Source organism: Symphodus melops (genome assembly GCF_947650265.1).
Source record: "Symphodus melops genome assembly, chromosome: 5".
NCBI classification, from domain to species: domain Eukaryota; kingdom Metazoa; phylum Chordata; class Actinopteri; order Labriformes; family Labridae; genus Symphodus; species Symphodus melops.
The window spans coordinates 19,230,339-19,249,917 of NC_136695.1; the positions used below are offsets into that span (position 1 = coordinate 19,230,339).

At 38.2% G+C, this 19,579-nt stretch overlaps 1 protein-coding gene across 1 annotated transcript; it reads right to left on the reverse strand.

The window, feature by feature from the left end:
- Positions 1 to 348: 348 nt before the first annotated feature.
- Positions 349 to 18,779, reverse strand: rorc (RAR-related orphan receptor C). The gene is made up of 13 exons (XM_079343579.1): positions 18,297 to 18,779; positions 18,105 to 18,206; positions 13,688 to 13,717; positions 5,541 to 5,626; positions 4,881 to 5,022; positions 4,436 to 4,780; positions 4,257 to 4,358; positions 4,036 to 4,157; positions 3,484 to 3,616; positions 3,277 to 3,384; positions 3,055 to 3,165; positions 2,363 to 2,472; positions 349 to 2,262 (listed from the first exon to the last, which is right to left on the reverse strand). Exons 2-13 carry the CDS (start codon positions 18,154 to 18,156, stop codon positions 2,101 to 2,103), a joined length of 1,503 nt encoding a protein of 500 aa, XP_079199705.1. The 5' UTR covers positions 18,157 to 18,206; positions 18,297 to 18,779; the 3' UTR covers positions 349 to 2,100.
- Between the last annotated feature and the right edge of the window lie 800 nt (positions 18,780 to 19,579).

A 19,579-nucleotide genomic window follows, 5' to 3' on the forward strand; every position in this document is an offset into this window, starting at 1 on the left:
ATTGTGGTAATTTTGCTTCCCGAAAAAAATTGCAACATTTTCCACATACAGTTGAGTCAAAGTCTCTAAATGTTCTTTAAACTTTGTAAGCAAAAGTTTGTACCCATAACAACCTGAGGACAACTTTAAAGAGGCTGAACAAGACTGATCCACAGTGACTAATATTTCCTTTGAGTTAAACCCTGCAGCTCCAACTCCTCAGTATGTTTTTGTTATTTGTCCTGACAGTGATAAATCATCTTATCATAGCTACAGTGTGTTGCTTTGACCTGCTTGTTTATCATGCATGTTTCAGTGTTACACACGTGTTTATATTACACAGATACCAAATAAAGCAATCACTCTCGCTCTGTGTCACAGCCTCAGCAGTTTATTAGAAGGTTTATGTAGAAATATCTTCAATATTATCAAAGAGGACTAAATCAAGGCGTACAGTTCTTAATGCTGAATACATTTCCTCTTCGCTTGCAGCGTTTTGCCAACATCATGAGAGAACACAAAATATGTATGCAAGATAATGTGGAAAAAAAATAAAAATAAAAGATTTCATACAGAGGAAGACATTTTTTCTACACTTTCTGAACAGCTTTCCATTGAGCTCCAAAGATGAAAAAAAAAAAGCTGAAAGAAAGAATTCAAACACAGGGTAGCATTTTAAAGATGCTGCTGCTTTAGGGGACTATCTTAGCTGATTCTTGACAAACATGCAGTGGAGGACAAACATGTCTCTATACGGAAGCAAAGAGGCAGGTTGTCTCTTATTACAAGTTTGTGTCGCCCTAAATAAGTAATCTACTCATTCATGCCTGTTTGGAAAGTTTGTTTCTGAGGTTGCTAAATGGAGAGGAAGAGACATATTTCACTGGCATTTAAAGACACAAAAATCTCAAATATTAACCTTTACATTTCAAACATTACTGAATTAGAATAATACAACACAAATGTTGAGCCAAAATGTTGGATTTTTTTTTAAACAACTGGTTGGTACACTGCACCAATGTTTATCATTCTCACAATGTACACAACTTTTCCAGCCACATGCATTAAAGTAGTGGGCTAGTGTGGTCCAGGGACATCCAGGGGTCCTTCAGTGGTTTCCAGGGGGTCCACAAAAATGTATTTGACAGTAATTCTATTAAGTACCTTAATGAGAATGAACAGTTCTGTTCATTGATATCATACAATTTCTGTCATTAACTATTAAAGGGTGAAAAAAGTTGGACAAGGACAAAATCTCACTCTGGGTTTATGATTCAATTTGAGCCATTGTGTCCTTAAAGCGTCCTTGACATGAAAAAAGGGAACGCAGTGTAAAAGTAATTTCCTTCTGTAATCTATCTTATGAGGCAGACACAACTGATTAGAAGAAGGATGATCGACATATAATTTGTGTAAACTCTTCACATAGGAGTATTAATCATCGACTGTTATGTATTATTTATTTATTATTATAGAAGTATGAGTTTTCAGGACACATTGAGGAACTCAAGTTTTCATACGAGTACATAACAGAACAAATTGAGAAATGAAACAACTGAGGTAGAGGGGATTGTGTAATTTTGACAATGCTATGAAACTGGCTCAACATCTTGAACACTATTGCTTAATGAGCTGTGCAAATATGACTAATTTTTAGCTTGTTTAATATTTTTGGCTCATAGAATGTGATGTGTACTGCTTCAGGAGCATTCACCAAGGGACAAATGCAAACGTTTTCAAGACACCTTTTAACTCTTTTAATATTCATAGTATTTTACTAAAAAAAAGATATTCTGATGGAGTGCAGAAAAAACAGTGTGAATCACAGCCCTAAGAGAAAATGAATCCCACAAACAAAAATCACTGTCAACAAACAACAGAATATGTTTTTGGGTTTTTTTTCCTGGAATGAGTAAAATCCTTTCAGCTATAAAAGTGTTGACATTTATGTTTGAAGCAATTTATGAAAAAGCTATTCTGGATGTCATGTTATACTTAAAACACTATAGTTTTCTCGTTTTTGTTCCTTATTAGAAAAATAGATTCTGTCAGGAAGAAAAGCTGGGATTTAAAATATGACGTTTTTTTATTCTGTGCGTACTGGAGTATCTATGGGAATCCTCAGTGAGCGGTCCCCTGCAGCTCAGGCTCAGAGGCAAACAGCTCCTTGTAGAGAGGAGGGAACAGAGAGTGAGCAGTGAGCGGGTAACGTTGACTGAACCAGCGCAGCTTCTCCATGTGCAGGATGCACAGTGTACGCAACACCGCCATCCTCTGGTAAAGCTGCAGGAGAACACAGGCACAGTGAGGAGCATGCGTGACAAAGACAAACGTGTTTTAGGGGACTAAGGAGAGAGTATATGTTCCTTAATGAGACATGTACCTTGTGCATCAAGTTTTCTTGGTTGTCTCGATGCAGGATGTGTGTGAGTCCCAAATCCACACTTCTCTGCACTCGCTGAACTCTGCTTCTGTCCTCCAGGCATGGACGATCTGCACAGAAAGACAAAATAACAATTGAATGATAATATTCTTAAAGAAAGGCACATTTTCAACTTAAACCAAATCCCTGCATGTAGTACAATTGAATTCTGGTTAAAAGGGCTTCATGCTAACACTATCTATGATGCTATGTCTGTTAACAGCCACTGGGGGCAGTATTCATTTATGTCTAGGAAAAAGGAATGAATTAAACCACAGAGCAAATGTGATGAAAGAAATGCTTACTTGATTGTGTCTATATGTTTTTTTCAATAGTGAACGTTAAGGTCTAAATATTTCTTTTCTAAAACTACGTAATTTAGTAAGGGACAGCAGTAGTTACAAGACAATATTAATCATTTCAAGTCTTTTTTTTTTTTTTAGACTGACAAGACTTACATGTAAAGAACTATTGATGTAAAAATGCTGACTTGTGTAATATTGAAATAAGTTTCCAAAGAAAAAACATTTGCTTAATGAAAACGATACAATATTCGAAATATGTTGCCTATCCTGGTAACCAGCTGCCAGAAGTGTCCAAAACTAAAGAGATGAAAATACAAAGCAGCTGCTGGACAGATGAGTCGATCTTACCTGCATTGATCAGCACCAGAGCACTGAAGAGGGCAATCTGCTGCTCAGTGAGCTTCAGAGCACATATGCCATGAGCAAAATCAAACACTGCTGCAATTAAATCTCCACATGCTGCAAGAAAGACAACAACAGAGTGTTAAAGAAAAAAACATTTGTACATTTTGTTCACGCTATTCATTGACTTGTGCTTCACGTGATAGATTAGAGTCGAGAACCTCTCACCCAAAGACTTGAAGATTTCCACCCCAGCAAATTTCCCATCAAAGAAGACGGTATGGTTCTCGGTGTTAAAGAAACGACTCATCCTGACGAGGACCACCTCCATGGAGCCTGAGTGAGAAAACGGAGACAGGTCAAAGATAAATTAAAAACATTATTTGTTGTAAATCAAGGAGAAGGTTCTTACTTTTAGGTGTAAGAAAAACTCACCTGTCTTCAAGAGAGCGATCTGGTCATTCTGGCTCAGGGTACGGAAACCAGGGATGTGTTTTGCAAACTCCACAACGTACTGCACGGCATCAGTCAGACGAACGGCACAATGCTGCCACATTTCATCCACTGACTGAGAAAACATAGTGATATTGTTTCTAAGACACACTTTTTTTTAACTTGACATTCATGTAAAACAAAAAAAAGAGAATGTTTTTTTTCCTCACACACCACACCATTGTATCCTCAATGTCTCATCTATTGATTCTGCTGCTCTTTCATCTGCTTAAGCCAACAAAATATCATTTACAGAAATTGAAATGATGGTATGTGGTCTGCTGAGGTAGAATAAAAAAGTCATTAACCTACAGCTACAAATCAATTTCCCTAAGATCAAAGAGGTAGAAGAGGAGGAGGGGGAAATGATTCAACAATTCTACTCAGTTTTCTGTTTGATGAATCAAAAGTGACCTCCGTATAGAGACTTTGTTTTGATGTCACACACGGTAAGAGAGAGAGAGCCTGAGAACCAAAAAATAAGTGTTTGTGTACTTTGTTCTGGTAGGCTTGGATCTCCTCTCTGCTGAACAGTTTCCATCTGAGAGCCTGCAGCTCCTCCACTCTGTACTGGCTGGTCTCCCTGTGGGATCGCATGATGCTAGCACACAGCTCATCTGAAAATAAGACAATACAATATATAAATAAACAGTATACTAAACTTGTTTATAATTAAACTTAAGACACATTGGTGGTCCACTGTGCTGTTAGTTTACCTATGTTCCTCAGAGAGTGAGGGTAGAGGCTGTAAGCATCTTCCAGAGGGTTGTAGGAATGAACTGCCATCAGATCATTAGCAGGCTGTCTAGAGTTAAATCCTGAAGTTGGGAATAAGGATATATTAGGAATAAGATGGGAAGATGATTACAGATGTGTGCAAGCACAAATGCCTCACCTCTGATGTCAAGATGTCCACAGTTGTCCTCCCTCTCCTGAGATCTAGATGTTGGAGAGCTGGAGGAGCCTCGGTAAATCATACCTGTCACCTGCGCCTCGCTCGGGGAGCAAACAAGGTAAGGGTGAACATCAGTGGTGTAGGACATCAGCTCAGCTTCCCCACTGAAGGGATAGGCCATAGGCTGGAGTAGCTGCTGGGAACGATCTTGGCGGCCCTTGGTGAGGACGGGCTGAGCGTCTCCCTGAAGCTCCTGCTGCTGCTGCTGCTGCTGCTGTCGGTGCCTCTCCACTTCAGCGATCAGAGAGTCCCGTTGACGTTTGGACATCCGCCCAAACTTCACCGCTAAGGAGGGGGAAGATGAATACATGGACGTAAACACGAGTTTCAACTGTTGAATTTAGTTGTTCTCTTTCTTGTCAGTGTGGATGTGTTTGTGTCTCACCATCCCTGCTCATGCCCTGTGCCAAACATTTCTGCAGGCGGCAGTGTTGGCAGCGGTTGCGGCTTGCCCGGTCAATCTGACAGTTACTCTGCCTGGAACACGAGTATGATACAGTAGGAAGCTGGCTACGCCTGAAAAACCCCTGAGGAATGAGCACCCAAAAATATTACTTTAAAGCAGAATATATATATATATATATATATACACACACACACATACACATATATATATATATATGCATTTGCTTTTTGCTGAGCTAAGAAAAAAGCAAGCTCGCTTAGTTAAGCAAACAGTTTGTCTTGCTCTTGCAACTAGGCAACTCTACGAGATAACCAACATGTAATCCTTTATAAATAAACACATTATCATATTAACACTTCCAGATTCTGTACAGATGCAACAAACAACAAATTATATGTGCATTAGTGAGCATTAGTGCATTCTCTGCAGAGTTGAGTTAGCTCAGTCCCTCTGTTTGTGCTACAGATTTATGATGGGCTAAGGTACTCATAGCGTCTTATTACATAGAAATACAAAAAAAATATTAATCTGCTCAACTACGTGAAAGTAAACAATTTACTGTCAAACGCTCTTTGACATATTGGAGAGTTGTTTGTTTTCAGTTTGTCAAGTAACCATGTGTTGATGCTGTCATCTCACCTTGCAGCCCTCACAAGTGATGACTCCATAATGCACTCCAGAGGACTTATCACCGCAGATCTTACATGGGATAACTTCAATCTGGGCTGAACAAACACATAAATAAAAGCTGTTATTAGAGTTGTTTGTAGTAAAGTGACTTAGTAAGTACTATTCTATTGAAGTAGCACAAAGAGTTTTAATCATCTCTTTCTTTTCTATGTATTTCAGACAACTGATTAAGATCTATGACATTGTTATGAAGACCTCATATAGATTAATCAGCCTGCTGTTATCATCAAAGACACTCTTCACACATTTAGTCATGAACAATTGAATATTAAAGAAACACCCCATCTTATCTGATTTAAAATATACATGTTTGCACATCAAGGTAATCTCTACAGAATATAGTGTGTTCAAAGTGTAAGTAAATGTGCTAATGATACTGCACAATTTAATACATAACAGTAAAGAGAAATGGTTCCCACAGCAGGAGCTGAAGTCTTTTGCTGGAGTTCCCCTTCAACATCTATTAGTTATTGTTTGACTAAAGCAAACAAGGGATTTTCCTCTAAAACATATATAATAAAAATGTTCAAAATAACATCTAAATACAACGATGAGAGTCTTCTGAGGACGTGGAATATTTTCAAATGGAGAAAGGCGGAGACATATGAAGGTGTCAACCTCAGAGACCTTTCAAGTGGTTGACTGGCTTCTCTTTCACTTTGACTGTCCCTCTTTCATGTCTTTTCTCTCTTTGTGAATCCTTCTCTGTCTCGCTCATAAAGGACACAACTGCCAGTAATACCTGTCTCCTTCATCACTGCCAGTAATGGCCATCCCCTCCTGCCACCCCCCCCCCCCCCCCCAAGCCCCTGAACTTTGTGAGCTCTCACTCTCCCCTCTCGCTCTGCTTAGGTGTGATTTTTGTGGTAATCAGATGTCACTTCATTAGTAACAGTAAAAATAAATCTCTTTAAAAATGTTGGTGTGAAGATATTTGAAATACAGTGAAAATAATTAAAACAATAAGCCATCGAGAACTTTGCATCAAACCCTGCAAAACATACATCGATTAACATCAGTGAATAACAACACATCCAGGAAGCAAGAGGATAGAGTGTTGTCATTTTTCTCACGCTAAGTTACGTCTTTTTATCTGTTCCTCTCATCTCCTCGCCTCCCTAAAATGCACCCGCAGTGTGATTGTTTTCTGCTAGACTAGCTTGTATATAAATGCGGCTGCTTATATTCAGTAGCATTTGTGTTTCCGTGCATAACTGTGTCAGATTTTGTTGCAAGTGTGTGTTAGTGTGTCAGTGTGTGCCCTCTTTTTTTGATGCCACACTGACCACCCAGAGGATCCAGCAGAGTACCACCAGTAAGACATGAACATTTTTTTAAATGCAAATGTGGAGTCCAAGCAAATGTGAAAATGCATAAATAATCACTGCGAGTCTGAGGTGATTGCTGCTAACAAAGGTCAAATTTGAGATTCCCCAATGATCAGTTGTTTCACTTCTTCCAGAAGATGCTGACCATGGATGATTTGGCTGAAATCAACATTTTAGAATTTTGTCGCACATTTCTCTGCAAGCTAGATATCATTGCATGAATGTTAACATTAAGTTACTGAGCTGCTTCTGTGGCTGTGCTGCAGACGTGTGGAATATAAGTGGTCTCTGTTTTTCACTATTTCATGTCTGACTGTTAATCTCATACAACAGGAAATCCACCATGACCCACAATCTTTCACTGTTCAAAGGCGCACACACTCACATAAACACACAGCAATCACAAATACCATTTCTTGAATAGTAATTTTCCATTAAATTAGACCTCTGATATTTCTCAACATCACTAGTTCTTAAACCAGTACATCTTAAAAGAAGACTTAAAATCAAACAAAGAACACCTGAGAAATACAAGTATTTCAAGGTGATAGAGCATGAAGGAGCACATATCAATGCAATCTATTTAACAGCACATATTTTCTGACAATATGCAATCACTTCCTTCCTTCAGCTTTCACAATGTTATCTAAACCCACAGTGACACCTATCAAAACCAGCATCTACGATGAGTGCATACGAGTGAGGAAGAATTATTTTTTGTGTCCTTCTCAATGATTGAGTTATGGTATTAAATCTATATTTGAAGTCTTTACACTGCACTGTACTGCGTTTACACAGGTGTATGTGTTGATCAGAAACTTCACTCGGACGCTGGATACTGCTCAGATGTCTATCATGGCTATTCCATTTATAGACAAACGGAAGTTATTGATGTGAAAAAATACAGTACAATGGCCACATTCCAAATCATCGTTCAATTTCACACACGTTTTCATTTTGATTCATTTTGAGGAAAAGTTCTTTGAAGTCTAATAAGGGGAACACGCTGACAGATGCAGATATTTTTGCAACTGACAGTCTAGCGATGCCCTGATGGATGCACATACTTCAAAAGTTGGTGTCAATCCATTGTTATTATGCAAATAGCCGTTAAAATTGGAAGAAAATGAAGAAGAAAAATCATTCAAATGTGAAGTTTGTTATCTACGCTAAAGGCACAACAGCCATGTTAAATTCGAGACACTTTCATTTGGAAATTCATTTGAATTTTAACAATGTTCAAACAGAAGTCACACAAATGAGACAAAGCAGAATAATTCCAACATACAATATGGATGAGAAATAATACTTTTATGAAAAAAACATGTAGATTTGTTTCTTTATCAATGCATTAAAAGCTGTATATGTATTTTAAATGTGATGTGTATATCATTAATCAAAACTGCTGAGTTCTCAATAAACATTTATCAAACACTTGAGGACAGCGCTGCAATAACTGTCAATAACGTCCTCTTGTTTTTGCGGCAATAAAAAAAATAGAACATTTAAGTTATTGGGCTGCTGTCCTGGAGTATGTTTTATACTTAAACGTATTAAACGTCCATCATGTATGGTCTGACATTTGATATCTCCACTGCAGTTCAGCAACACAATAAAAAAAAGTCATTATAAACACACTATACGAAGCTTTACAAACGTCATGTTTATAATTAATTAATCACTTAAGACAAAAAAGCCAATCCAAAAAATCTACTCTGTGTGCCAGATGAGGCATCAACAATTCTGTGAGAGTTGGGTGGATGTGCATTGATGGAAATGTTATGTTGTTTTTTTCTGTCTAAATAAAAGAGTACCACCTCCCACACTTCCGCACACTAAGTGTACGAAGATGAAGCCACACCGAGAAAAGTTTAATCAAAGGGTATCAATGGCTTTCATGCTGCTACTAAATAAGCGTAATTGTGATGTCCTTTGTAAAGACAGTGGGCTTATGTGTACCAGCGATTAAAATCATGAGAACATTTACACTCTGACTTTGATTTTATGACATCCAACGCTGAAAGCATGGACATAAAATAGAGCTATACTAGCAAATAATCTATGTGGGCTTCCTTACAATTCATATTTTAATGTCAGGCAAAGATTAAACAAAACTCATATGGCAATATGTTTCACTGGATATTATAGAGATCATTTAGTAGATAAAAAGAAGGAAAGGATTGAAAGGTTTGAGCAGAAGATTCCGACCAAGACAGACAGATCTAACTTCACAACGGTGTGTGCGTGCTTGTGCGTGTGTGTGTGTGTGTGTGTGTGCGTGTGTGTGTGTGGGTGTGCGTGTGTGTGTGTGTGCGTGTGTGTGTGTGGGTGTGCGTGTGTGTGTGCGTGTGTGTGTGTGTGTGTGTGTGTGTGTGTGTGTGTGTGTGCGTGTGTGTGTGTGTGTGTGTGCGTGTGTGTGTGGGAGGATTAGGGGGGTCTAGGTGAGGTGATGGCACAGATAACCACTTGCAACACAACACTCTGACTAAAATAACAATGTCAGCAGTCTGATCTTTCACTGTAAATGGACAAAAAACCTCAACTTTCCTCTGACGGAAGCTTACCTTTAGAACACACGCAAGCAACAGTGCAATCAAGGGTGTGTACACATCTCTCTTAACACACACACACACATAAACACACAGACAAACTTACAAACATACTGCTGATCGCTGACAAACACAGAGACTACAAATCAGTCACAAGACATCAAATTACATCTGATCAATCCCAATCTATTTTATGTATCCGCAGATATGCAATACTGCTCTTCTTTTTTTATATAATTGGAAACACTTTTTTTTCATACTCAACACATTTCTGGAATTCATATCAATTACATTTTAGAGATTTTAGAGTAGAATTGTTTCTACTTCAAGAGATCCCATGAAAATGGTTACATTTTGTTTCAATAGCAACAACTTTGGAGTTCAGTAAAGAAAATGTTGTTGCATAATAATAACAATATATGAACACAATTCCTCATTTGAGAATATAATCGATTAAAAAAAACGTGGCGTCAAATTCTACTTTAGATTCATCAGTACCGCTGCTTGGAAAGGTATTAGTCAGAATTTTATGAATCCTTTGAAATGTATTTTGACAGAACTTTAAATGCTGGAAGTGTTTAGTTGATACACAGTTACCATGATTGAAGAATCTTAAAATGATAATTGTAATATGTATCGAGAAAACAGGAATAAAAACAAGAAAAGAAGCCAAGAGACGTAAGCAAATTAATTTGTGTTGGGCTACGTTTAACGTTTTTGCCAATAAGAAGCAACTAAAGTTAACTATAACCTACGGAACTTTAACTATGAATCCCTTTGCGCTGAATTATTCTCTGACTAAACATTTATAGTTAGTTTTTTTTTTTTAATTCAGACTACATATCTGAGCTGATTGGTATATCAATGTGAAAACTCTTCCACACTATGGTTTTACTCATTCATTGACCACTGAGCGAGAAAAGAACCAGCATCGTTGTATCTTTGAAAAGAAGAGAAAACCCAAGCAGATCCCAAGACAAATGAACATATTTTACTTAAAGTGCAGCTTGAAATCTGAGTGTGTTTATAATAGTTGATATTCAACTAGAGTAAGGAGGAGAAATCAACTCAGGAGTTGTATTTTATTAACCTTGTTTTCGAGGTGAATGTGTCACCTGCGATTTTGATGTCAGCTTGGATATAAAGACAACCGCCTTGAAGCTTCGGAATTGCTGTGCAGGTTTCTGCACCCAGAGGAACAAGGAAATCCTCTCAGATAAAGAAACTGCATGAATCTGCACAGGAATCCCCCGAACACAACAACAAAGCTGTATCCAGTGTAAGTGAGCAACAATTCTGACATTATCGAACACACCTGTTGTATTGTATCTTAACAATTTATTATTATTTATTAATGAAGACAAAAATGATTAAGATTTATACTCATCAATAGGACACACCCTTTCATATGCACACTATCAACCCACAGCTGCAGCAGCAAGATAGACTACATCTCAGCGCCATCAAACAAGCAGCTGTGCATTTTTGTGTTTGTGTGTTTGCATCTGTGTGAGTCTGTGTGTGTGTGTGTGTGTGTGTGTGTGTGTGTGTGTGTGTGTTTTCAAATTGCAGCAGAGAAAAAAGAATGTCAGCACCTTGCAAAAAAAAGATTCATTAGTTCACACCAGGCCTATCTTCCCTGTCACTTTTTTCTTTGTACAATTTACTCGTGTAAATATAAAATACTTTGTCTCAAAAAAAATCCAAAGTTGAATGATTCCAATTTCTACATTTTCACAATATTATAAGTGTTTCCTCTTCATACAGTACTTTATTTGTGGGTTGAGTTAGTCCATTCAAACTGATGCAGTGCGGTTGTGATGTATCCTGTTTCTCTCTTTCACTTTTAGGTTGGTTAGAATTCGGTGGAAGTGCATTTGCAAAAGTGTTTGAAACATCTGAACCGCCACATTATGACCCCTTGAATGGATATGTGTTGTTATCGAAATGACCCTTTAAAGAGCTTTGATTCGTTAAAGCTAATGGTGTACATTAATTCATATCAAGTCAACCTCTCAGAAGTATACATGTATTTTAAATGTGATTCTCTTAAGAAGCAGTGCTGCTTCTTTTAATGAGTGCTCTATACTGTATGTGCCGAGGAGGAAGACAGGGAAGAAACACATGTTTCAAATTTTAAATCCATCAAAAAAGCTCAGAAGTGTCATTTCATCAAGCATTAAAACTGAAACACAAACGGATGTGAACAGTAGCCAATAGTCGACCATCAAAACCAATGGAGACATATGCTTTGGTTTCAAAACAAGATTTATAAACTACATGTAAACACAATCTTCTTTTTTTTGAGAGCACTTACGACTAAAGTATCTTTGCTTGAATAAAGCTTTCATATTAAAAACAGTCGTAAAACTTGTCACACAGAGGTGTACATTAGGATATTTGGAGATGTCAAAGTGCCTGATAACGCTGATGTGTTTAAAGCTATCGGTTTGTAAGTCTGGATTAACACACATTTATTTCAAAAGAAGATGCAAAAGAAAAACCATAAATGGCATTAATATATAAAACCATATCGTAACAATATGCATCATCAAACACAGTGTGTCTCAGTCATACAATCACTATGTATTATTGAGAACAATTTAATCAGATAAGATTGGTCAGAAACTTTAACTGAGTAATATGTTATTAATGACATCGGTTTAATATTTTTGACTAATATGCCTGCACACACACACACACACACACACACACACATACACACGGAAGAACTTCATCCCTACCTCGCATCATCCTCCCTCCTCCACTTGTTTCAGACGTTTGTCACACTTTCACAAACTGACTTTGTTCTCTCACTTTGTCTAACAAGTGTCAGTCCCTCTTTTCTATTCTTTCACTCTTTCTTCTTTTTCCCTCCGTCCTTTGGTGTGCCGTGTCAGTTGCTCTGTGCAGCGTGAGCACACACATTAAGACTTTAGAGTGACAGTCACCGCCTCACCTTCCTTGTTAGCGTGTGTGCTTGAGAAAAAATAAAAGAGAGAGAGAGACAAATAAAAGGGGGGGACTGTCCCCTCCTTTTTGCAAAGGTACTTTTTCCTCAGACCTTTGTCACCCCCTCACTGTGAATCAAGAGTAAAAAAAACAACAACGCCTTTAATAGTGGGGCACTGAGACGTTCCCTGAGAATCTAAATCAAACTATATCCAACAAGAATAATTCAACAACGCAGTAACGTCTTCCTCCAGTTAAGTATTGAAAACTTTTACTTGACTAAAATAAAACAGCATTTTATTACTTCTAAGAACTCTTGTATTCATAATCTAACTTAATATGGAGAGCACATGTGTTGCCAGTAAACAGTAGAGTTTACAGCGTTTTATAATACACTTGGACTACCATTACATCATTGCTTTATCTGTATGAAACCTTGATCTTCAAAGAAGCTTTATTTGAAAGAGCCTGACGTACAGAAGCTGTAAATTGAAATACAACAAGTTCTCCTTTAGAACAATACTCATCTATCATTCTTCTGTCTTAAGCTCCTGACTTGTTCAGCCAACATCAAAAGACCCCCGAGGCTTTCCGTCACTTCCACCCTCTCACTGAAGAGCCTTCAAAACAAAATCTAGATGGATTTGTTCACTCAGCAGGCGGATCAATCCCTTTTTTACACGGTTTTGCACCGATAGTTTCAAGCGGCGATCCGATAATGATTTTTTTATTTTTTATTATGCTCAAGAATTATGTTAATATTTAAATGCATGAAACATTGTGCTGTTTTACACTCTGCATCACACTTGTTAACAAAACCAGGTGTGTTACAGTTGTGGCAGAAAGTGTTAAACCAGAGAAGTTAAAATAAGACTTGATGTTATCACCGTCATCTGCATTCAGATGCCAAAGTGCCAAAGCCATGTATGAGGTGCGTGTGTGTGTGTGTGTGTGTGTGTGTGTGTGTGTGTGTGTGTGTGTGTGTGTGTGTGTGTGTGTGTGTGTTTGTGTGGTGGTGGGGGGTTGGAGGGGTTGGGCAGCGCAGGTGCAACACTACGCCGCTAATGGCCCAACTACACAGTGTGTGTGTGTTTGTGTCGGCACAGGTGCACTCTTGTATGTTCACAAACTATGAAGTAAACCACATTGCATGCACACATATCTAGCACGAACACAAGCAAGCATCACCCCACACACACACACACACACACACTCGATCACAAGTATATCAGAAAACACACAATACAGTTTGTTGTATTAAACTTACTTAAATGAGTCTTCTTGGACACGGCTCCTCCTGAGAAAGACACAAAGAGTGAATCAAAAATTCCCAGCACACCCCGGTTTTCTACATACAGCATGCAGTTGAGTATTTTAGAAACCCCATGGTGTGTGCCCCTTCAATAAACCTGGTCTAAACCACACACTGGCTTCAGAATTTTTTTTAAGCTTTGTTGTTTTTCATTCTGACAGGGTTAGCAAATAAGAAGCAGGGTGGGATTTTCTGGCACAACCTGATGAGCTGAGCTGACATGGCCAAACACTCTCTGTCCTCTCGAGCATCAGCAAACTGTTTCTTTGACTCTTCAGGTGAAGGGAGAGTAAAAAGGCTTGAAGAGCTCAAAAAGCTCCACCAACACTTGTAGGATGAAGAGGCACTTTATAAACAAATGAGACTGACTTTTTTTCAGCCCGTGGCCTTCATCAGGGTTAGAAAATACATTTATTGATTTTAACAACAAATTTAAAGAACTTTTAAAAGCATTGTCCTTTTTTACTTGTTTTAGCCTATTTTTCACCTGAATATATGAATCTGATGGTACTTTTCACTGTATACAAGAGACCATCGGACATATAAGTAATGCTTAAATATCAAAATGGGATTCACCAATGATATGCACTTCTTGATCAGTGCTGAGGCTCTCCTTGAACAAGGCACCAAACCCCCATAAAGCTCTGGAGTGTGTAGCAGTGTGTAGCAGCCCCAAGCTGACATCTCTCCACTAATGCAAGTCAACAGGTCCTGATTGGGCATGAGTGTCTATTTAGGGGCCCAGAAGCATGTCTCTCAATAATAGAGTGCAAACCAGAATTTCCCTCATGGATTAATCAAGTATGTAAAAGAAAATAAATATTCAAAAAAATAGTGAGGACAGGGGGCAATCTTTAAGAATCTTTTAAGTACAGTAGGCCTATGTCTTCTTTTTATAATTTGCTAGAGTAAAACAAGAACATTTCCACATCTGCCACCTGCAGATGAAGTAGCTAAATGGTATGAATCTTAATCAACATGTTCCCCTTTAGTACAAAGCAAATAGAATTTAAGGGAATAAACTAACACCGGGTTCAAGCTAAATTGTATTGAATACAGTGATAAACTCCTTACTGTTAAACATGTTACAGTAGTTAAGAAGAGTGTGTTCAAAGCCATATTTTCTTTGAAGTGTTTTTCCAATATGCAAAAGACCCACAAACTTAGGAGACAACCAAACGATAGCAGAGATATCAAATTGAAAGATTCCTCTTAACAGTTGTGTTTGAGTGTATTTTGTTTGTGTGATTTTTCACTATCCCCCCACACACGCACATAGATTAAGGTAGAGGAAGGTGGGTGTCTGTGAAGCAATCGGTTCTCTTTTTGTCTGCTTCTTTGACCACAATTGTGAGAAAGTCTAAGTTGCATGTGTGGGTAAATGCGTGGAGGGTTTGAACCAAGGTGTTTATTTCTGGAGTTTGTGTGTGTGTGATGTGTGTGGTGTGTGTGTGTGTATGTGTGTTTTAGACAAAGAGGTTTAAAGGTAGGGGAGATAAGAATCAATGGAAGACGTAGTGCTAGCCGGTCTTTGTCTGGCGCCATATCGGGGCCCTCTGTGGTTTCCACTGTTTTCCTCCCATCATCAAATCAGTTTTGCTTCATAAGCAGAAAGCAAGTAATGAAAGCAGCGCATTGCACGCACACACGGAAAAATGTAAAGACATTTCAACACTCGCTGAGCAGATGTTTGAAGGTGATGCAAAACAAGGACTATTGAGCCAATTGTATTGGTCAAACCGTCACAAAAAGGACTGAATTAATTTTGACCCAGCCAGGAGACTGATGAGTAATAGTCCCATAAGCACTTAAACATATTTAATTAAAGCATAGCAGCTAAAATATTTAGTAATCACTTGTAAAATGTTGTCTTTACATTGATAACCAAATTACTGTCATCTCCCAGTCTCAATAGGTTCAAAGAGATTTTCATCTTTGAATACACTAATGCAATCCCCCATCGTTGTTTCTGCACAAACTAAATGTGTCACAGCATGTATAAATTCAAACATCCACACAAGCTTTACTATGATCACAGAGTCTCAATCAACACCACTCATCAGACTCACTTACATCTATACATGCTGACATCGAAGCTCTCTTCTGAAGTGACAGTTGCTGCATTACATAACTACAGTGGAGACCACTGAACACAGAGAGCAGGCTAACATCCGTGCATTAATAACTAACAATACAGCGCAGAGCGAGCGAGATATATAAAATGTAAATACATACATGCTAGAAAAGTAACTAAAGTAACTAGCTTGTTGTTGATTATAAAGGCATTCAGAATTAAATCTTGTGTGCTAATGCAGCGCTCTAACGAATATTTGATTTTTTAAATTACAAGGTCGCTGAAAATGTTGCCACGCTCCAATTCTTGAAATAATTAAAGGCAAACATTTTTTTTTAATTTAGTCGGAAAAATAGTACACTGCAAATCAATGGATGAAAAATATTATAACATTTCTCTAAAGTATTAAAACAATAATTATTTTTTTTCAATTGTCAAAGAAAATGTCACAGCAAAAAAGCAGGATCAAAGCACTTAAGATTTAAATGATATTTTGGAGACAGTTTTAAAGATAAACTGTTTACATCTTTTAAATACTATAGTCATTTCGAGTTCGTAATTATCGTACATGACTAAAATCTTAAGGTTGATGAAAAAATGTGTCTTACAAAGATACATCTTGGTTTGCTGTGTTGGGGCATCTAATAGAAGAAATTATTAAGAAATAAAGAAAAAAGGATATTCATAAACAATTAAATCAGTAGTTTTTTGCAGCTCTTGGCTTCAGAGTAACATAAATCATAAAATAAATCCCTGAGGAACACCACTGACAGGGAGCTATTTGATTTGTTTAAGCAAGCTGAAAAAACAACGCAAAGCCTGACCAGAGAGACAAACGCAGGTTTTGAGAAAATAAGAAAACACCCACAACAGCCACTAAAACCAAGATACTTATCGTCTTAAGAAGGGCCATCTCAGCAGTATGAGAAACTGCACAACCACACTGAAACTTCACTTTAACCAGAATGAAACACCTTTACAGCAGTTCCAGTAGCTGTTAAGTGAGGTCATGTTTTTAAACAAATGCATTAACCCCTTAAATATCCCCCGCCACTTGATTTTAAGTATTTCCTTTCTGCAAACACGGTCACGTATACAGTTTGTTGCTTTTATATCGTTCGAACTCCAGCTTTTTTGTGAAACTTTTGACACATTTTCTTCATATTCTTTCTTTTCAGCGTTTTACTGGCCTTACCTGTGTGCCAGTAAGACTATTAAATCTTATATCGAGAGATATATTCAAAATTAAAAGCCTTTCCTGCCTTTTCCCTTGGTTCGTCTTTTGATTAAGTTTTAATAAAAACACTTGTCATAGAACTCAACTCATAGAAATCAAACATAACCTTGTTAAAAACATCCCTTGATATCATCAGTGTTATGTTTGAGTAAGATTTAATATGAAGGACTTTTGCCTTGAATTTAACATTATTCCACTGTAAAACTACAACATGCAGTTATTATAGTACAATTTGTATACAGGGATGATTACATTCTCAATTCAACTTTTCAGATTACTAAACAGCATAAAGGCCACTTTGAATGACTTGTGTGCACATTTGTACCTGAAACTTATCTGGTATTAAGAGAATAAAACATTTGTTTAAATTTTAATTTTAAATGCAGCACTTGTGACCAAGGATTATTTAAATGTTGTACCGCAACAGTCGCTTCTTTCTCCCCCTCTCTGCACTCCTATTAAACTGACCCATGAGTTAAGAGAAGGCGGTAGGAAAATGTTGTCATACATGATGAAGCATTGCAGGTAAACTTGAATAATAATAATTGCTGTCGTGCTTTGAGAGTAGGAAAGGTGTACAGTGGGTTTCTGTGGCACAAGGACAAGATGTCTTATATGGGTGGCTGCCAACAGTAAGATTTTAGAAGCTGAGAGGCTTTGAATAGACATGCATTGACCAAAAAAGAAGCAAAAATACAAACTAATCCCCAAGGATTACTCCGGCTTAATGTTATTCTTACCCACTCACATCACTTTAACCACACCCCAAAGAGAGGGATGAGGAGGGTTACTGGGGTAAAGAAGAATGAGAGGAAAGAAAGAGGATAAAAGTGATGCGATGAGAAACAGATAAACAGAGCCATTGCCAACAGATAGGTGTGTGAGGTAAAGCATCAAAAGGAGTAGACAGATGAGGGTGGGAGTGTATACTGGGAGACTAAATAACACTGTGGAATAGAAATTTCAATCTAAAATTGTGTGCTTTTACTATTTACACAGAGCACCTCATTCAACCATAAAGTCACTTGCAGATTGACACCTATCGTGGTTGATCGTTTTACCTGTTTTGATGGGGGTGTGAGCTTGAAGCACGTGGATCTCCTCATATTCCATAACTCTCCTGTCAGAACACTGGATGGCCCTGCACACTCATACACACACCTCTTACACACACATAGAAAGCAGTTATTTCAGATTTATTTTGACATCCACCTGCCAACATTTAACTAGGAGGATATTTCACATTCTCCTACCTGTTGTTGTTGCTGTTGTTGATTTTCTAGCGCCCGGGTCGGCGCAGGCATTTAAAAACATGCACTGCCATGTCGGCCCCTCTTCTCCTTACAGCGGCTCCCAAAAGTCAGTCTTCATCTTCTTGTTGTTCAAGAGTGTAATCCCTCATCTTGTGTGGTTGTTTTGAAATAATTTAATTCCCCCCCCAGGCAGCAGTCGAAGAGAGGAGAGAGTGCAGCTGGACCGGCCGTGTGCCCGGTCTCCCCCTCCTCCCCTCTCTGTGAGCCCTGACCGTCCCAGACTGGAGAGAGTTATGTCACCGACTGTTACGTAATATAGCACCGGGATCGGGTTTTGCTTTGTGGTGCTCAGTTGAGAAATGTAATCCCATGTTTCTGCCACAGATTTCCGCCACTACAAAAAGAAACTTCAATCCGCTGGCCTACAGAGCCTAAAGTCCACAGCAGGTCTGGACTTTGACTTCACTAATTAATGGAATAGGTTGAAAAAAAATCCCTCATCCGCGACTGGTGTCCTAAATGGGTTTTGAAAAAAAAAAAAACCGCGGCATAGGCTCTGCACATGCCGTACGCTGAGAAAAAACTCTAGAGAAATAGGTTACTTTATCTACTAAAATGTTTGCTGCTCATCTTCGGGTGCGGACAGGTGCCCTATGTAGACTACACATGTACCAAGGCTGCAGTTCTTTTTGCAATGGTCGACTTGAATTGTAATAATGAATGTATTTTCTATGGCCTGTATTCACACAACAAACGAGTCCTATTCAATTCAGAGACTGACATATCGTAGCATTTCTTTAGGCCGAAGGTGACACTTGCAATGACGCCATCTTTAGGAGATAGTGTTCACTGTCAAGGCTCCTAACCCACAGACACATCCCCATCCTCGTCAGGCACTACCACTCATAGCAGGGTTCTTGACTTAAAAATAAAATAAATAACAAAGCTTTACAATATTATTTTTAATTATTTCCAAGCTTATAAAGAACAAAAACGAAGCACTGGAAGGCGACAGTGGATAGGTACAGCTTATTCAGGTGGTGGTTTCAAACAACAACAACAACCTCCCACCCACTTCCTGAAACCCAACTTGACCACAGGACTCTTCAGAGGAAAAAGAAAAAAAAATAACTGCTGTTGGTTATTTATCCTGCATTCTGCCAAAGCACACACACGCACTTTAAACACCAAGGTAGCACTTCCTTCTGCTCTTTACTGATGTTAAAGATGTGAGGGGCCCCAAGAAGACCACCTGCCCTGCACTATGATCAGTCCTTACACCC